At 39.5% G+C, this 20,532-nt stretch overlaps 1 protein-coding gene across 2 annotated transcripts in view; it reads left to right on the forward strand.

Moving 5' to 3' along the window:
- Positions 1-6,521: 6,521 nt before the first annotated feature.
- The window catches only part of ALS2 (alsin Rho guanine nucleotide exchange factor ALS2), a 75,341-nt gene continuing 61,330 nt past the window's right edge, over positions 6,522-20,532 (forward strand). For both annotated transcript variants that reach the window (XM_036254034.1, XM_036254035.1), the window contains exons 1-2: positions 6,522-6,580; positions 19,952-20,027. In XM_036254034.1, coding sequence (XP_036109927.1) covers positions 20,011-20,027 — 17 coding nt within the window. In that variant the 5' untranslated portion in view covers positions 6,522-6,580; positions 19,952-20,010. The remainder of the gene's footprint in view (positions 6,581-19,951; positions 20,028-20,532) is intronic.

Here is a 20,532-nt window from a genome sequence, read left to right on the forward strand (position 1 = left end):
TTCTTAATTTGTACTGCCATCACCCTAGGCAAGGCATCATCTCTCATCTGGCCTAATGCAATCTCTCTACTTGGTCTCTCTGCTTCTATTCTTACTGTCCTGTATTCAGTCAGAATGAACTTAAAAAAAATATTACTGTTACTAAATCTCAACCCTTGAGTAAACTTCTTTTTAATATGTGTAATGAAGTAGGAAGTACACATAAAGCACTAGACAGAATGATCTTTCAAAAACAAACCAAATCAGGCCATTCCCCCATTTCAAACTTTCTGATGATTCCCTTTACATTTAAAATAAAGGACAAACTCATATCCTGGCCCACCAACCCAATCATGATCATTACAACCTCATTTTGTACCACTCTTCTCTCTAACACACTCTCTAACTGCTAGATATTTTTGCTTCTTTCTGTTTCTTAAAACACACATTATTTCCCCCTCACAGAACCCAGCAGGATTCTGGGTTAGATCTTCCCTATCTTCTTTCTCTAAATACAAGTTTCCCTGGGCTCAGACTGCTTTTATTTTCCTTCGACAACTTACAAAGTTGTATCTCCAGCCCTGACCTTTATCCTCAAAACAGGACTCCTATGTGCAATTACCTACTTGACATCTCCTTCCGATCCCCAATAGCCATATAAACTATAACATGTTCAAATATGAATACTTGGTACTTCCTCCTTTTTCTTAGCCTTTCCCATCTCAGTAAATGACAGCACATTTTTACCAATAACTCAGACTTTAATTCCCCTCGTTCTCTTAAAGCTCATGTCCAATCCATGAACAAATACTGTGGGCTCTACTTTCAAAATAAATCAGAAATCTTACTCCTTTCTACTTCCTCTGCTGCTACTCCAGGCCAAGGAGTCACGACATTCCCCTCAACTATTTGCAATCACCTCTTATTGATTTCCCTGCTTCCATTCTTAAATCCCTATATTCTGATCATTCTCCACAGAGTATGAGAGTCATTCTTTTAAAACAAAAACCAGGCCCAGCCAGTGTGGCTCAGTGGATTGTCGTCCCATGGACTGAGAGGTCCAGGTTCAATTCCAATCAGGGTACATGCCTAGGTTGTGAGCTCAATCCCCAATAGGGGGCATGCAGGAGGCAGCTGATGGATGTACCTCTCTCACATCAATGTATCTCTCTCTCTAAAAAAAAATCAACAAAAACATATTTTTGTTTATTTTTTAAAATAAAATAAAATAAAATAAAATAAGCCAGATTATACCTGTTCAAGGCCCTCCAGTGGTTGCCTTTATCACTCAGATAAGACCAAAGTCCTTTCCATGGCCCAAAGGATCTGCTCCCACTACCTGATCATTATCTACCAGATCTTATCTTCTACCTTTCAACCTCTTTCAACCACTTCTTTAGCCACACTGCTCTCCTAGCCTTGCTTAATTCCTTTGCCTGGACTGTCAGATATCCACATGGCTATACCCTTACTTTCCTTCAGATCTCTGTTCAGATGTCTTCTTAGAAGAGAAGAGTACCTTATTTAAAATACTACTCTTCCCAGTCTATTCCCTTACCTTTCTTTATTGTTCATAACAACAAGAATAACAATAAGAACAACAACATTTATATAGCATTTATGTGCCAGGTACCATTCTAAGTACTTTACATTTAACCCTCACATCACCCTATAAACTAGGTAACTTCACAATCCCTGTTTTACAGAGATACATGGATGTTAAATAATGTGTCTTAGTCACAAATCTAGTAAGTGCTAGAGCTGAGAGTTGAACCAGGCTGTCTGGTTCCAGCATGTGTTTTTAGCTACTACACTATTTTGCCTCCTTATAGCCCTAGTCACTACCATATTTGTTCATTATCTCTCACTCTTCCTACTTGTTTCAGTTATTGCTGCATAACCAACCATTCCACAACTTAGTGGCTTAAAGCAAGAAATTATTATTTGTTGGTAATTTGGGTCAGTAACTCAGGCAGGGCTTGACGAAGCTGTTCTGTACCACTGGGCATTAGCTGGTGTCAGTAATTTAGCTGCATTCAGCCAGCAACTGGTCTGGTCTGGAAGAAACTTGATGGCTTCTCACATTCTTGGCACCCTAATGCTCTTCCATGTGGCTTATCGTTTTACATTTCCTGTTATCAATCTGTGGTACTGTTGAAGCATCTTTAAAGCACGCTGAAGGAGTGTGTCCCAGAAGTCTAGAAGATAAGGAAAAGGAAGATAAGACTATACACTTTTTTCATATTTAAAAGTTTTTTAAAAAATAAGTAAAAAAATATATTTAAACTCTATTTGTAAACTATAAGTTCAAACAGTACAAAATTGCAGAGTAAAAAGTAAGTTTTCCTTCCACTTTTGTTCGCAATTCTCCTCAGCATTAATCACTTTTTAAAAAGTTAAAAAAAAAATTGGGGGGGGAGGGTTTGGCTTCAATTTTTTTTTTTAAATCTTTATTGTTGAATATATACAGATGTTCCTCATTTTTACCCCATTGACCTCCTCCTCCCCACTCCCGCCCCCCTCCCACCTTTTCCCACACTATTGTCTGTGTCCATTGGTTATGCATATAAGTTCTTTGGTTTATTTCTTCCCATCCTCCACCCCCTTTCCCTTTGAGGTTTGTCAGTCTAGCAATGAATTTGCACTTCTCAATCCCTTCACCTTTTCACCCATTCGCCCAACCTCCCTCCCATCTGGCAACCAACAAAATGTTCTCTGTATCTATGAGAATGTTTCTGTCTGCCTGTTCATTTTGTTTGTAGATTCCATTGTCGATAGATATGTATTCATTGCCATTTTGTTTGTTCATATATTTTATCTTTTTCTTCAAAAAGACCCTTCATCATTTCATATAATAACGATTTGGTGGTGATGAACTCCTTTAACTTTTTTTTGTCTGGGAAACTCTTTATATGGCCATCGATTCGAAATGACAGCTTTGCAGGATAGAGTAATCTTGGTTGTAGGTTCTTGCTTTTCATCACTCTGAATATTTCTTGCCACTCCCTTCTGGCCTGCAAAGTTTCTTTTGAGAAATCAGCTGACAGCCTAATGGGAACTCCCTTGTAGGTAACTAACTGCTTTTCTCTTGCTGCTTTTAAGATTCTCTCTTTGTCTTGAACCTTTTGCATCTTGATGATGATGTATCTCGGTGTGGGCCTCTTGGGGTTCATCTTGTGTGGGACTCTCTGTGCTTCCTGGACTTATATGTCTGTTTCCTTCACCAAGTTAGGAAAATTTTCTGCCATTATTGTTTCAAACAGGTTTTCAATTTCTTGTTCTCTCTCTTCTCCTCTGGCACCCCCAAGTTGCAAATGTTGGCACGCTTGAAGTTGTCCTAGAGGCTCCTTACACTATCCTCATTTTTTTGGATTCTTTTTTCTTTTTGCTGTTCGGATTGGGCATTTTTTGCTTCCTTATATTCCAAATCAATGGTTTGCTTCTTGGATTTACATACTCTACTATTGAATCTGTGTAAATTATTCTTTATTTCAGTTAATGCCTCCTTCATTTCTGACTGTGCATCCTTCATTTCTGACTGGTCCTTTTTTATGCTCTTGAGGCCCTCACTAAGTTCACTGAGGTTCTCACTAAGTTCATTGAGCATCCTTATAAGCAGTATTTTGAACTCAGCATCTGTTAGGTTGCTTATCTCCATTTCCCTTAGTTCTTTTCTTGGGGTTTTGTTCTGTTCTTTTATTTGGGACCTGTTTCTTTGTCTCCTCATTCTGGCTGCCTCCCTGTGTTTGTTTCTGTGTATTACTTAACGAGAGGTATGGGGCTAGCTGAGACCAGATGCTGCTTGTTTGAAAGAATTTAGGAAAACCTCAAGCAGGATCCAAGACAGGCCAATCCTATGGTTAAGCAACTGGCAACAGCTTGGGTGGACCTGAAAGTTGGGTGGGGCGGGGCCTCAGGGAGTCAGCAGGGCGGGGCTACCAGTGTGAGCCAGGTTGCTGGAGTCCCAGATATGGCGACTGTCTGCCGTCCCAGGGAAGGACTCACCAAAGGAACAAAGGCCTTTGACAGCATGTTTGTCCCAGAGAAAGCCCCCTCTCCAGCCCTCGCTCCAGTGCCAAACAGCTCAGTTCTTCCCTGTATGTCTCTGGCGCCCCTCGAGCTGCCTCCCCTCCAAGCTTAGAGGGACTGAGTCTGATAAGTCCGTGCGCGGGCCCTTTAAGGAGCTACCTGGGGCTCCAGCCGCGTCAGCTGCCCTGAGCCTCAGTTCCCGCTGGTTTTTCCAGCCAGAAGTTATGGGAACTTCTCTTCCTGGCACTGAAAACCTGAGTAGGGAGTCTGGTGTGGGACGGGGACCCCTAAGTCCTCAGGGAGGACCTTCCCAGTCGAAGTATCCTCCTGATTTTTATCCGCCACACGTGGGTGTGGGGCCAGCTTGTCTGCCTCTGCCCCTCCTACCAGTCTCGATGTTGCTGCTGCTTTAATTCCATAGTTGTAGGACTTCCATTCTGCTTGATTTCAGGCAGTTTTGAATGATGGTTGTTCTGTAGTTTAGTTGTAACTTTGATGTGGTTGTGGGAGGATGCAATACCGCATTTACCTACGCCACCATCTTGACCAGAAGTCCTCCAAAAAATGTTTTTTTGAGAGAAACACTGATTTGCTGTTCTATTTATTAATGCATTCATTGGCTGCCTCTTGTATGTGCCCTGATTGGGGATCAAACCCACAACCTTGGTGTGTTGGGATGATGCTCTAACCATCTGATCTACCACCCAGGGACAGTCACATTTTAATGTATCCTTTCACAACCAATATATACATATACAAAGACAAGGATATATATCACATCTCTCTCTCTAAAGACATATACATAATACACAATTGGTGGAATACAGTCCATGACTCAGTATCTAGTATTTTTTCTCTTAATCTAACTTCCAAATCATTCCATATCAAGACAGATAGATTCAGTCTTTCATTTAAATGATTGCATAAAATATTTTCATTCTTAGACTGTATCATTTAGATACACCCCCCAAAAGTAGGGGGTGACTGACTACTGGTGTTGGGAGACTTGAAAAAGTAGAGATTACAGATTGGGATAAGAAGGAGTGGGAGGTCAGAAAGTAGGGATAGAAAAGTCAGTTGCTAAAGAAATGAGGACAGAGGAAAAATAAAGTAAAAGATGGAATAGGCAGTTACAGGCTTATATACTGAAGAATAAGAGTAACAGAGGTGGAGACTGAAAATATTCAAAAGGGATAATAATGGAGCAAAATCTCTAAGGGGATTCGAGAAGGGATCCCGGATTCGAGTGGAGGTATTAACCATGAAAGGACAGAACAACCCTTCTAAGAAGAAAAGGAAGAGCTGCAGGTAGATGGGAGTTAAGGAAATTCCTTAGCTCAGGAATGTAGGAAGCAACGCTTTTTATTTTTACCAAAGGGATGGGGTGGGTAAAATTCGGTAAGAAGTTAGGGCACAGCAGGGGCTTGGGGATAGGAGAAATTCTGAGTAGCAATTTAAAAAACTGTTTTAGGTTTAGCAAGGTCTCCTGGTCCCATGGAAGTCCCCACTGAAGTTGAACATCTTTAGTTTGCAATGGTGCCAATGCACAGGGTTATGCGATTTCCAGCACTGGCGCAGTGGACAAGGTTGGTTTCATTGTCGCAGGCTAACGGTTTTGCAGGTAGGCAGAGAACCAAGAGAGTTGAGCTAATGGTGTTGGTGGACGTGATAGGTCATTTATGCCAGGAGCTTCAGACCCTGACTGCATGTCGTTGGTGGTCTGAACACAGGTTTGCAGGTTCAGCGAAGGCACACTACCTAGCAGCAGAGGGAGAGCTGGCAGCCGCTGTGTGCCAGGAGCGGCGGCTCGGCTCGGGAAAACCTTCCTGAGAGGACTGGGGTGCGAGCCGGGTGGGAGTGGGCTGTGGCTGCGGAAAGCAGACTGTCATGTACCTGTGCTGGGCAATCACGCTGGTTTTACTCACATGAGCGGGGAGCCTTGTGGGGATCGTAGAACGGCCAGTATATTCCCCCTACCCTACTCCACCTTGGGGGCTGCAGCTAAGGAATGAAGACAGTGTGGACACTAGGGCCAGCCCGCGCAGCCAGGCGATGACGTCATCCGCGGGGGCGGGAAGCGATGACCATTAGGATTCAGTCCATACAAGCGCCTTGAAGATATTTTAGCCTTTTCCCCGTAAATAGTAGCGAACTTCCCCTTCTGGCTCTTTCGGTTTGAGGCGCAAAACAAAGGACTGCAGCTACCAACCACTCTCAGCACCAGCAGTTACTACGGCAACACTGAGCCAGTTAGGCCTCCTGCGACTCCATGTTACGTCATTGCCCAAGTGCACTTCAGGACTGTGGCTCCGCCCTACTCTAAGGGAGGGGCAGTACTTCTGGGAACTTTGCCCGCAGGACCAACGCCTCTTGGGTAATTTTGATCCGTACCAGACGCCGTCGGCCTCTAACCCTACCTACTTCGGGAGCTATCCCCGCCGCCTTCACGCTTGCTCGCCGCCTGCCGGCCCGCTCCTGGAGGAGGCCCCGCCCCCGTGAATCAGCTGATCTCGCGGAGTCGCTGGCTGCAAACTGGCTGGGGATGCAGACCGCCGAGCTGCTGGAGCGTCAGGTGAGCTAGCGCGCGTCCCGGCCGGCCCGGGCTTCGGCGGGCTGACCCGCCCGGGCCTCAAGTATGCGGGAGGCGGGGTCTGGGAGGCAGGTCGAGGCCCGGGAGCCCGATGCGGGGACCCACGGAGAGAGCGCCCGCGTTTTTCCGAGCCAGCGTCCGACCGATGGCGCCCCTTCGCCCGGGCCCCGCGTTCTTCTACTCGCCACCTTTCCTCCCTTCCCAGACAGGGCGCCACTGCAGTTGTCTCAGACGCGTGAAATTCCTTCACGACGCCCCTCTTCCTGGCTCCACCCACGCTGCCTTCCACCCATTCATTCATGAGGATTTATTGAATGCTCACTCCAGGTGCTGAGCAGAAAAACGCGGTCCCTGGCCGTGAACCTCGGGAGTGTACCAGGAGGGTTTGCCCCAGGATGCAGATCGCGGTGGAGAGTAGATTGGGGGTTTTGGTGGCTTGAAAAGGCGGTTGCGGACAAGGAAAACGACTTTGATATTAAGAATTAGTAGTTCAGCCAAGTCCTTTGGTGTGTCAAGTGATCAACCAGAGGGCGGTAAGTTCTTTTGAGATGCGAAGACAGGAAAATAACTGGGGCTATCTTGAGATAGTCCTGACGCTGGTGTTGGTGCTTTTGGGTAACAGGGCTAATTTGGAGACAAACAGCTGTATGTTGGAAGAAGTGTTGTACTACAGGATAGTAGGCCGTTGATGATGGGGAAGAGGAAAAGCACTCTGGCTGAAGTGGCATATTCCAAGTACACTACTCTCGTTCTGGTATAGGATGGGGGGAAAAATAACTATATCCTTAGTCTATTGCCTTTTATATTTGTTGGTGGCTGTGAATGTTCTTTAAAAGGCTTTTACAGCTGTGTGATGTGTGTTTATTATGAATAGGTATGAACATTTAGCAAACTTAGTGGTCCCGTATTTTTTTTAGTTTATCATTAAATGAATGGTTTGGAGTGACCACCTTTGAATTAATGAATACTTAAAGATAAAGCAGTGAAAAATTTGCTTTTGCAGTAAATTGCAATATTTTAATCTTATTAATAAAACATAGTGGTTAAGATCCTAGGATTTGGGTCTGGATATACACCCACTTACACTGGGAAAGTTACTTAATTTTTCTGCCTCATCTTCTTTATTTTTAAATTGGGGATAGAAATACCTTCCTCATAATGGTATCTTTATATTTGATGGTTCATGTATCATATTTATTATAGTGCCAGGCACATGGTAGATATTCAATACATATTAGCTTTTTTTATAATTAATTTGTTTCTTCTTTCACTATATCATGACTCAAACTGACATATTTTTACTAAATGGTGAGAAAAGAGAACTGAATATTTTTAGAAAAGAACTATAATTCACTTTTTAAAATCAAGGGATAGTTTCTAGATAATTTGTGATACTTAGACTTATTGTTAGAGAAAATATGATTTCAGTGTCCTCTGTAGAAACGTTGGTATTCCATAAGAGCATTTTGATGTGGAAAAGATGATAATGGAATCTATACCTAGCTTAAATTTAATACTTAGTTTGCTAACTGGGACTCTTAACGGATAGGTTCAAGGCTCATAAGTTCAAAGCTGTTTCACAATATTAACATTTGAAAAGATAGTGATGAGGAAAGTAAAGTACCAAACAAGTTTTTTGGGGTTGGGGGGTTTAAGGGGCATTATATAAGCCTCTTTTTAAAAAAAGAAAGAGAGAGCGAGAGAAAGAAAGAAAAGATTTAAGCAATGTTAACTGGAATCTCTTCTCTTCAAATCTCAGCCTTTCATAGTTTAGATTGTAATTTGAAACACTTTGGACATTTTGAAGCAAAGGGTTTATTAAGAACTTTCCTGACACCTGATTTTAGTTTTTGTGTGGTTAGGTGGAAAGACTAGTATTAATCATCTATTTTTTCTTGAAAAAAACATGGGTTTAATGTAATATTGCTGGGTCCATTCTAAAAGTATTTCCAAAGAATATGACTGACTTGTAAAAACCTTCTGTAATTCTGTATTAATATGAGACTATGCAAGGTATGAGTTGAAAATAGGAAGGAACGTAATGAGTGGTGGTTTTTGAGCTGGTGTAAAGAAGGCCTGCTTTGATGTAGTGTGAGGTTGAGCCCCTTTCTCACTCAGGAATGCTGTGAGGATTTTGATGACTTCTAAATCAGTAATAAGAAAGTAGTAGATTTTATAGGATGTCAGTCCTTAAGAAAATGCATGATAACCACAAATAAAATAGCAACAAACTATGACTTGGTGCTACTTAGTATTGCATTTATTTTCCTATCCTCATCTCCTGTTCTTTATATATGTAATGGTGCTGTCTTTACATTATGTCTTTTTTTTTAAATCCTCATCCAAGGATATGTTTATTGATGAGAGAGAGAGAGAGAGAGAGAGAGAGAGAGAGAGAGAAGAAACATCGATTTGAGAGAAACATCCATTAGTTGCCTCCCTGACATGCCCAAAACCTAGGTATGTGCCCTGACTGGGAATCAGACTCTCAACCTTTTGATGTATAGGATGATGCTCCAACCAGTTGAGCCACCCTGCCAGGGCTATATTATGTCTTGATGTTTGCCTGCACCATGCAGTTGTTGGAATAGCTGTGAGCAGTGAGTAAAGGAGCTGAACTAATTGATCCATGTGGGTAGAGCAAAATATTTAAATCAGCGAGGTAATGAGTGCTTTTTGGCTCTTGCAGAGTTTGTTATTGTAGAGTTCTCTTTTTTTGAAAAAACGGACAATTTTCTCTACTCCTATGAGAAAAAGACTGGGGCTGTTTGGTAGAGTTTCAGTTGGCAACCAGTGAGTTATGCTTAGAGAGAAAATCAGCTTTGGTCTCATTAATTCCATAAATAGATCAACTCATGTTCTCTTAATGATCATATATTATTTAAATTTTTCTTTGAGTCATCATACAGTTCTTCAATTCATATGACCTCCATATTAGGAAAGTGGTGGTTAGACCTAACAATGGCATGTAGGTGAACTTTCATTTTAGGTTCTTTCCTTCCATGACCTAATTGAGCCAAATCCTTAACTAAAGTTGAGGCAATTGCATAAATAAACATGTAGCTAAGATGATGATAGCAGTTCTTAAAATGGCAATAAAGTAGAACAATCTAGCTGTACTTTAGTAGGGAAGTAGATAAACTATGGTTTATTTATGCAATGGAATACTGTTCCCTAGTAAAAATGAATGAACGGGATCCGTGCTCATCTGTGTGGATACTATTGAGTGAAAAAAGAAGTTACCAAAGAATAGATACAGTGTGATGCATTTATGTAGAGTTTTAAAGTAATATAGCATACATTGTTTATTGATACATATGTATCTAATGAAAGTACATAAAAGTATAAGAGCATACCAGAAATAAGATACATTAACTTTGGGAATAAAACCCATTAACTTTGGAGAAGAAAGGTTTGGACTGAGCTCCTTCAGAACTCTATAGCTTCCATTTTAAAGAGAACTGAAGCAAATATATGCTAATACCTGTTAAAATTGAGTGATAGGTACAGTACATAGATTTGTTCTTTTTTGTTTTTATTTACAGATTTATGTAGATTAAGATATTTTGTGAAACTAGCACTTTAACATTTTTATTAATAATCAGGGCTCTTTCCCAATATGCTTTCTTTCTTTTACTTTCTAGTCTCAAAGCAGCGGACTCTGGAAAAATAATTATTTTTTCCCTGCAATATGTGCCTGTGCAGTGCCACTGTGTAAAGCTTTTCTAAGGAGAAGAGACAGACCAATTATTTAGTCAATTTTACTTTGCTATTTGACTTGTGCTCCTGGGAAAATGCTTTTCTTAGGATATGAGAAATGATCCTTCTTAAAAGGCTACAGGGAATTTAAATTCTAGAGACTCTTGGGAAATACAGGCATATACTGATCATGAACTCTTACAGTATTGTGGAGCAGATTGACAGAGTGACGCAGATACAAAATAAGCACAGATATCACCTGGTCATTAACACTTCAAGTTTGAGTTGGTTACATTTTACTATAATGTGGTAAACCTGAGTTTATACCATGAATGCAGGTGTCCTAGTTACTGCTCAAAGACAATAATTCTCTCTTTATGGGTATTAATAAATAAACATGATGACTGTGTGTTAAGTGGTTGAGTAGTGAATAGTAAATTTAATAGTTGATCCCTAATATAACCTCAGTATTTAAACTTGTGAGTTAAATAGTATTTTCATTTCTAACCAAGAATACCTGTTACTAGCATTTTCTTTTTCTAAATATGTTTTTATTGATTTTTTTTTTTTTTTTTTTTTAGAAAGAGAGGAAGGAAGAGAGAGATAGAAACATTGATGTGAGAGAGAAACCAATCAGCTGCCTCCTACACGCTCCCTTCTGGGGATCAAGCCCACAATCCAGGCATGTGCCCTGACTGGGAATTGAACCAGGACCTCTCAGTCCATGAGATGGTGCTCAATCCCCTGAGCCACATAGGCTGGGCTATTAGCTAGCATTTTCAAAATAAATTAAACATATCTTCAGAGCAGTATTTTTTTCACATGTATATTCTCTGTTCAGTTATGTGACCCCTTGATGATCTTAAGCATTAGATGTTACTGATTGGTAAAATAAGCCAACATATTTTGAACTGTGTTTCTGTGATATTGCCTTTAAAAAAATTGTGGTCATTTTAATAAAAGAATAGTACCAAAATATTAAAGGAATAAACCATTTGTGTCAGAAATTATACTGCAACATGTAATAACAGGGACAAATAACTGCAGTACCTGGGAATTTCAAATTCAATTGCTAGTATTAAAATATCCATGAAAATGGCAATTTTAGTCATCTGAAAAAATTCATTTTTCAAATATTCAGTAGGTACAAAAAGGAGCTGAATGGGCATTGCTGGACATTTATGTTTACCCTCACCCCCATTGTTTACCTGCCCTCCATGGGTAATATCCATGTTAGAATGTGCAGTTTTAGTAATTTTTTTTTTTCCTCACCCGAGGACATTTTTCCATTTTTTGTTCAGGTAGAGTGGGAGGGAGAGAGAGGAACAGAGAGAGAGAGAGAGAAACATCGATGTGAAAGGAACACATCGAGTGGCTGCCACCCGCACAACCGACCAGGGCCGGGGACAAACTGCAACCGAGGTACGCGCCCTTAGCAGGAAACGAACCCGGGTCTCTCAGGACCGCAGGCCGACGCTCTAACCGCTGAACCAAATTGGCCAGGGCAGTTTTAGTAATTTTTAAGATACAATTAGCAGGCTTTATAAAAGAGACTAGTGCCCCTGATTGCACCAGAAACTGTCTCCATGTACTAAGGAGAAAGGGACTATTTCCTGGGTTGTCTAACAATTGTGAAGTGACATGAAATAGAAGTGTTTTTGTAGTTAGGAAATACCACTAGCAAATTATTTATGAGAGTTTCTATTATGAGATGACACTTTCCTTTTTGTATCTGATATTGACTTTTATTGCAAGCTCTAGAAATTTTCTATATCATTTGGAAGTTTGTGGATTGGAACTTAAGATCAAGGGCTATCTTCCACTGAGTACTCAACTTGTACTTAGTGGTTGCTATGGGTACAGAGTGTACTGATGAATAAGTCGTAGTTTCTGACCTCTAGGAGTTTATATTTTGATTCAATGACTTAGTGTGTTATCTCATTAATAACAACACTGTAAATAACAAGTACTTTTAGACCAGCCTACTGACATTGTTGAATGCATTAATTTACTGACTCCCTGAACTCTGGGTCAGGATTTAAGGGGCTAGTCGGCTCCTATAGCTGTATTAGGCAGTGTTTCCTTCCACTGCATCAATTAAGACTGAGAGGGCTGGAATTTGAAGTGGTCTTGACCTTTGATGGTGGTTGGTTTGTCAAGATTTCACTGCAAGATGAATGTTTCTTTACCTTTAGTAATGTTGGTAAAGGCTTCTGTGGCAGGATATCCAGGAAGTAGCAGTTGGTATTTAGATTAGTTGTAAATCAGGCGTTTGAGTCAAAAAAGGCCTTAATCTATGTGTAAACATATTGCCTGAGCCTTTAGAAGCAAATATTTATTAAGGATGTACCATGTGTAGAATACCATAGTGTCTTAAATTATTGTTCACCATATTTACAGTATAAACTCTGGTTTACTACATTGCAATAAAATGTAGTCACACTTTAAAACTAGAGTGTAAGTGACTGCATGAAATCTGTAGTAATTTTATTTTAATCCTCACCTGAGGATATTTTTCCATTTCTCTTCAGATAGAGTGGGAGGGACAGAGAGAGAGAGAGAAAGAGAGAAACATCGATGTGAGAGAGACACATTGATTGGTTGCCTCCTGCACAACCCAGACCAGGGCTGGGGACTGAAGCGCAACTGAGGTACATGCCCTTGACCGGGATGGAACCCATGACTCTTTGGTCCACTGGCCAGCACTCTAAGCATTGAGCCAAACTGGCCAGGGCTATAGTAATTTTATATTGGATATACTCTCTGTGCAAATTTCTTACAGGGCATTATGATACAGTTTGTTTCTCCATTATTTTTATTGGTAAAATAAAGTAATATCTTAATGTCTTATTCTGATCGCTAATATCATTACTTTTATAACTACAATTATTGCTATTATTTTACTATTTTAATCAGTACACCTATTTTAAGTCAGTAAGTGAGACAGAAGAATAAGACTAGAAGGGCCCAACTTTGCTAGTGTAAGTTAGTGTTCTATATGTTGAGGGTACTGTCTGCTTTACAGAGAGTCATTCTTCTGGTCAGAAAGACAGAACATACTATTACGTAAACTCCTTGTTTATAGGGCTAGTCTGTCTTCAGATATTTATTGAGTACCTGTTAAATATCAGGACTATGTTAAGCAGCTGGGATATAATAGGGAACAAGATATTTTTGGCTTTCATGGCAGTTTTAGATTAACAGACCTGGAACATAGTAGGTGCAAAAAGTACATCTGGTTTTAGTTGTTGAAATTTAAGCATTTGAACGTTAGTATATTTATGACTTGCAAGTTTATCTTTCACTGCATTATTAAGGCAAAAGGGTTTATTCAGAGAATAAAGTTTACTTTATCCAGAGAATGATGATTTAATTTTTTCTTTGCATTTGAGATAATAGTCTACTAACACATTTCTGTTCCCATTTAAAAATTATTTATATTCTGCCTTGTTCCTAAAAAAAAATCAAGGCAGTTTACAAAGATGTATAAATACAGCAAGATAAAATAAGGAAACAATTAATGGAGCCAGGAGTGAGATTAGGATATATAGCTCACATACTGTGAAGTCCTAGTCACATCATATGGGACTGTTATCCTCCCACCACAAAATCTTTAATCCTGCCTATACCTTTACGTGCCACTTTCTTTCTTTTTAAAATGTAGGTCCTTCCTTTTGTGAAAGAACAATCCCACCACACATGTTGCTGTTTCACTTTGTCTAGGACTTGGTTCTGCCCTCTGTCTTTATCCATTGCTTCTAGGATCAAAGTCATTGTCCTGCAAACATGTGTGACTATTTCCCCTCAGCACACACAAAACAACACACCCTTGATCTTCACATTTCTTTCCAGCTACTGCTTCATTCTCTGTTTGCCATTTAACAACATTTTTCAAAAGAATCAACCACATGAATTTTAATTTAATGTCTTTATCTCCCATTTATAGTCATCCTACTCCAGTCTGGTTTTCCATCCCCTCCTGTACTGCTGAAACTGTGGCTATGCTCAGCGTGGTATCTGTGTTGGCATATCCAGTGGACCGTTTTCAGTTCTCATCCTATGAGATCCCAGCTGCATTGACCTAATTGACCAGTCCTTCCTGCTGGAAACATTCTCTGCTTCACTTCTGTGCCCATTCCAGAGTCATGTTTCTTCTATCTCTCAGTTCATTTCTCACCTCAGTCATTCTTGCTTGTTCCTCATCCTATCCAACCTAGGGCAGGAGCTCCTTACAGTTTGATCTTTGCCTTTCCTTTTTCTTAGTACACAGTCCAAATGATATTATCCATTGTCTTGATTTCAAATATTATTTATATGCCTTCCCAAATTTATATCTGTAGCTCAACCTTTTTTCCCTGAACCCCATACTCATATATTTATCTGTTCACTTGACATGTACTCTTGGATTTCTCACAGGCATCTTAAACTTAACATAAACAATTTTATTTCACCAGAATCTGATCTTCCACTTCAGAATTCTCTCTGTTCACTCTTTCCCATTTCAGTAAATGGTATCACCAACATACAGTTGTTCAAGGCAGAACCTAGAGATCATTTTGGATACCCCCTTCTCTTTTATCCCCCACCTATGTCTAAAACATTACCTAGTCTTAGTTGTTCTAGGACAAAGTACCTTTCTCATTTACCTCTTCTTTCCACCAAATGGACAGCTTTGTATGAAATTAAGAGCTTAGGCCTCGTTCAGCTGGTGTGGTTCAGTGGTTGAGCACTGACCCATGCACCAAGAGGTCGCTGGTTCGATTCCTGGTCAGGGCACATGCCCAGGTTGTGGGCCAAATTTCCAGTGCAGGGCGTGTAGGAGGCAGCCAGTCGATGTTCTTGCTCATTGATGTTTCTATCTCTCTCACTCTCTCCCTTCTTCTCTCTCTAAAATCAATAAAGAAAAAAAAAAAGAAGAGCTTAGGCTTCCTTCCACTGATAAGATGATTCAAGTAAGTATAGGATATTTCTTGCAAAATTAATTTGGGCACTCTAGGTGAGTATGTTTACCATAAAACTGACTTAAAACTTTTGAAACAGTTGTAAATTATCACCATTAAAATAGATCATTAGCCCTGGCCAGTTTGGCTCAGTGGTTGGAGCATTGGCCTGAGGACCAGAGAGTCCCGGGTTCAATTCCTGCTAGGGGCACATACCAAAAAAAAAAAAAAAAAAAATCATTAAAGCACCTATAGAATGTCTTGTAAGCAGTACAACTCTCTAGTATACTCTCTAAGATGAAGTTGATGTTAAAAGTAGATACAAGAAACTAATTGAAGCCCTGGCCAGTTTGCTAAGTGGTTAGATCAGCCTGCAGTCCAGAGAGGCCCAGGTTCGGTTCCCGCTAAGGACACGTACCTCAGTTCAGTTTGTCCCTGGCCCTGGTTGGGTCATGTAGGTGGCAGCCACTCGATGTGTCTCTTTCATATTGATGTTTCTTTCTCTCTCTCTCTCCCTCCCACTCTATCTGAACAAAAAATGGAAAAATTTCCTCGGGTGAGGATAAAAAAAAAAAAAAAAAAAAGAAACAAATTAAAGTATAAAATAGTTAAAAGTCAGGGACCCCTAACAAAAATAATAGTTGTTATTTTAAAATACAGGTTACTAGTCCCTTTCTTGAACCTTTGAGACAGGATATGTTTTGAATTTAGAATTTTTTTAATGTTTATAATAAGGTGCATAAACCACATATAACGCTTCCTATGGGGCCTTTGGTACCACCCCATAATCATATTAATATTTATGTGGCAAAATATATGAATACTGACACTAAAGGGATAAAAACTAACCTCACATTAGTTCAGATTGGTTTTGCTGTCAGATGAGTTCAGGTCAGATTAGATTTGCCACCAAAACAGTTATAAAAGAACTTTGAGTTTTCAGTTTTTTTCTACTTTGGATTCCTGGTTAAGGTGTTATGGACCTGTACATAGTTTATAGCTTTTCTTTCTAGCAATAATTGGGCCACCTAGAACAGGTTTTTTTAGGACACTCCCAGATCATGGTGTTAAAACCATATCTTCTGGATGCACAAAATAGCTTACATTTCTGTTAAAGCAGTAGGGTCTGTATCCATTGGGATCTAAAAAAAAGAGAGAGAGCCAATTCATTAAAAACCAAGGCTTGCTTTTCGTGTCAAAGGGCCATCTGAGAGTTTAATTATATTTCACTGTGAAGGAGATAATAATTTGAATTATAGAGTGCTATACTTTTTTTTTTTTTTTTTTTTTTAATCCTCACCCGAGGACATTCTTTCCATTTTTTGTTCAGGTAGAGTGGGGGGGAGAGAGAGGAACAGAGAGAGAGAGAGAAACATCGATGCGAAAGGGACACATCGAGTGGCTGCCACCCGCACAACCGACCAGGGCTGGGGACAAACTGCAACCAAGGTACATGCCCTTAGCGGGAACCGAACCCGGGTCTCTCAGGACCGCAGGCCGACGCTCTAACCGCTGAGCCAAACCGGCCAGGGCTTCTTTTTTTTTTTTTTTTATCCTCACCCGAGGACATTTTTCCATTTTTTGTTCAGATAGAGCGGGAGGGAGAGAGAGGAACAGAGAGAGAGAGAGAAACATCAATGTGAAGGGACACATCGAGTGGCTGCCACCCGCACGACCAACCAGGGCCGGGGACAAACTGCAACCGAGGTACGTGCCCTTAGCGGGAACTGAACCCGAGTCTCTCTGTACCGCAGGTGGATGCTCCAACCGCTGAGCCAAACCAGCCAGGGCTAGAGTGCTATACTTTTAAAGTGAAGCTAGCTAGCTTTGTTCTGTGGCTCACAGAACCTAATACCTGGAGGGGATCCTAGAGTGGTTTTGCTCATTTTATAGATGTAGTTGATCTCTGGAAAGGCCATGCAAAGCAAAAGAGGACCCCACATTTTCTGACCCTTTGTACACAGCTTCTGTATCAGAGCAGAGTGCAGGGGTCCTGTCCTCCAAAGGAGTGTAGTGTAAGGACCTTAAAACTCACCTGGGGAGAAATATCCCCAGGTATTTATGTTTTATAACAATTAAAAATGTGAAGCACTGAAAGAACATAGGCAGTTTGAATGCTATTTGAATGGTTGAAGGAAGACTTACAGATTTCTTGGGGGAGGGGATCATAAAAATATTAGAAAAACAAAAATGTGTCATTTACTTTTTCTGTATGGATACATAATTGAGAAAGAATATTAGAATAAACAGAGTTGGTAAATGCCACTTATATTTAAGTATGTGAGGTAAAACTTTGTGATATAAACTTCCCATAATATTTAGCTGCAGCTCAGCCAGTGTGGCTCAGTTGGTTGAGTGTCATCCCATGTACCAGGAGGTTACTGGTTGGATTCTCAGTCAGGGCACATGCTTGGTGTGCAAGAGGCAGCCGATTGATATTTCTCTTTGATGTTTGATGTTTCTGTCTCTCCCTCCCTCTCTGAAATCAGTAAAAACATTTTTAAAAATATGTAGCTACATTATTCCTTTTTAGTTATGTTTCCTTTGTAGTCTTTTCTTCTCATTGCCCTATTTGAGTTTCAGGCAGACATTCTTGGAAGAAGTCAAACAATAAACACCATTAAGACAAAATGAGATAGAGCTATAAAAACTGATACAGAAATATATCTATGAGACAGTATATTAGCTAACTTTTTGTTGTTACTGTAACGAATTGCTACACGCTTAGTGGCTTGAAATAACTTAGTTATTATCTTATACTTCTTTAGGTTAAAGTTCAACAAGTCTCTCTGGGCTGAAATCAAGATGTTAGCAGGGCTGCATTCTTTTCTGGAGGCTCTAGGAGATAATCTGTTTCCTTGCCTTTCAGCATCTAGAGGCCACTCACATTCCTTGGTTTATCCCCCTCTCCCTGCCCAATCTTGAAAACCAGCAATGTAACATCTCTCTGACCCTGTTAATCATCACATCTCTTTCTTCGTCTTCCTCCCTCTTCCACTGTTAAGGACTCTAGTAGTTACATCAGGTCCACTTGGATAACCAGGATAATGTCCCTATTTTAAGGCCAGCTGCCTAGCAACCCTTAATTTCCCTTTTGCCATGTAACCTAACATATTCACAAGTTGTGGACATTAGGACGAGGGCATCTTTGGAACCATTATTGTGCCTACCATGTATAGTAAGCAACAAAAGAAAGTTGTAAAACAGTTGAGTTTTAATTCTCTTTGGATTTGAAAAAAAAGAGTGACAGTGAGAAGTCATGGTATGCGGTGAAATCCCCTTTTAAAAGTTTCTGTATTCAAAAATAGGGCCCTTATAAAGAAAGAAGGCGGACTGTTTCAGTCAATTTACCAAAAGATTCTCAACATTTTGAATGTCAGGCAGTAGGACAAAATTCAATTTACATACAGTTAATTAGTTGTAAAGTGTACTCTTGTACTTCCACACCCTCCCAGAGGAGTTCTCTGGTTTCTGCTGGGTATTGTTTAACTTTAATCAAGGGAACAGTTACTTCTTGATCTCTGAGAGATAAGAACAAGTTAGATCTGGCTTCAGAATTTCTCTGTACACCATGAATTGTACATTTTACTTAAAGTTAATTATTATCACACTTAAAACATAGTGTAACTTAATGATCATATTTATCAAATTAATGGCATTTATTAAATATTCAGATATATCTTTTGTTTACATGTACCCTTCATCCAAATTTGAATGATTAAAAATCTTTCTAAAATAAGCATTAGGTAGAGAGTAATTTCCTCCAGATATACAGATGGGAAATCATAAGTATTCTCAGGCAACCTGGAATAAACAGATGGATATTACATCACTCCTGCTGGTATGGGCTGTTTCAGACCATGCCACATCCTTCAGAAAAATCATAAATTTGGCCCTAGTATTTTTATGGTTCACACAAATAAAAGCTCATTGCCTTTATTTTCATGAGTTTTGGTGCCCTTAAAAATGCGAATTTTTTTGTTGAAATGCTTGCGTATTACTGTCTACCTGTTCATATTTCTATGTCTCTATTAAACACTGAGTTTCTGCAATAATGGTCATGGTATTTGTGCCATAATTTTCATATAGCTCTTTTCTCTTCAGTGGTTGATTTTAAAACAGATTATATTCTTCCCTTTGGAGTATGGTTTTGAATTGAGGTTGATTTTAAGAAAACACTGCTAGTTCCAATAAATGAAAAACTTTTTATTTTAATAATGTAATTTTTTGTGTGCATTACTGAAAAATGTAAAGTAAAACTACTTGAAACTGATATATTACTGAAGAGATTTTAGGAATTCTTACTTAATTGGTATTTAAATGTTGGTGTGTTCCAGAGGCATTTAAAAGTAACCTTTTAAAATGAAATGAACTTAACACACTGAATTTTCAGATTGAACCACGTTCTTTACCATAAAAAACAAACCAAAAAAAGTCTGTTGCTTAACAAAGTACAACTTAATTGTAGCTAGTCTTCCTTTGACATTAGATTTAATAGTCAACAGGCGTTTTTTAAGCTCAAGTGGGCAGGCTCAGTCTAGATATTTCTCTTTGGCAGGCAAGATATGAAATAGTTGAAATAGTTTCACTGCATATTTATTGCCCAGTGAATGTGCACTTGTTAGATGGCTGTCTTTTTTTTTTAATCTGTAGGATAAAATAAGTGAAGTATTCTTAAACTGCTCTTTGTGTTTACCTGTGTTTTGCCATTTAGGTCTTTAAATATTTTTGCACAGAGGAAATGATTTGGTGATGGAGTGCTCCCACTGACCGATGGACTCGAAGAGAAGGTAAAACCATTTCTTTTCTCCCGTCCTTCTAGGAAAACACAACAAACATTTCCACATATGTGTAGCTTCTTTTCACTTTAATTTTCTTGTTGATAATTATTAAGTAGGAATAGTGAGTGTCATTTTTGTTGATTGGTAGAGAAAGATATTAAAATAAAGCTGATTAGTGATAAGGTTTGTTGCTAGTTCTTTTGTTATGCTTTATAGAAGGCACAAAATGTCTTCATTTCATCATTTTAAAGCCTTTGAAAACATTTTCTCTCACAAATAATTTCAAGTTATCAGAAATAGCTTTATTAATTGTAATCATCTTCTATCTTTAGAAAACTAGTCGTGGATGATATTTTAAAAGAAGGATTAAGTTTGTGGCTTTCTGTGAAACCATGGTATACCTAATTACCATTTGGAAAAGTATTGTTTAGCAAAAGTAGAGAAATTCCTAGGTATTATGAAATAAAGCAAACAGAAAAGTTTCTGTGCCTCATTAAAATATTGGCATCAGTGT

This window comes from Molossus molossus, unplaced genomic scaffold (genome assembly GCF_014108415.1).
Source record: "Molossus molossus isolate mMolMol1 unplaced genomic scaffold, mMolMol1.p scaffold_m16_p_11, whole genome shotgun sequence".
Classification (NCBI taxonomy): Eukaryota; Metazoa; Chordata; class Mammalia; order Chiroptera; family Molossidae; genus Molossus; species Molossus molossus.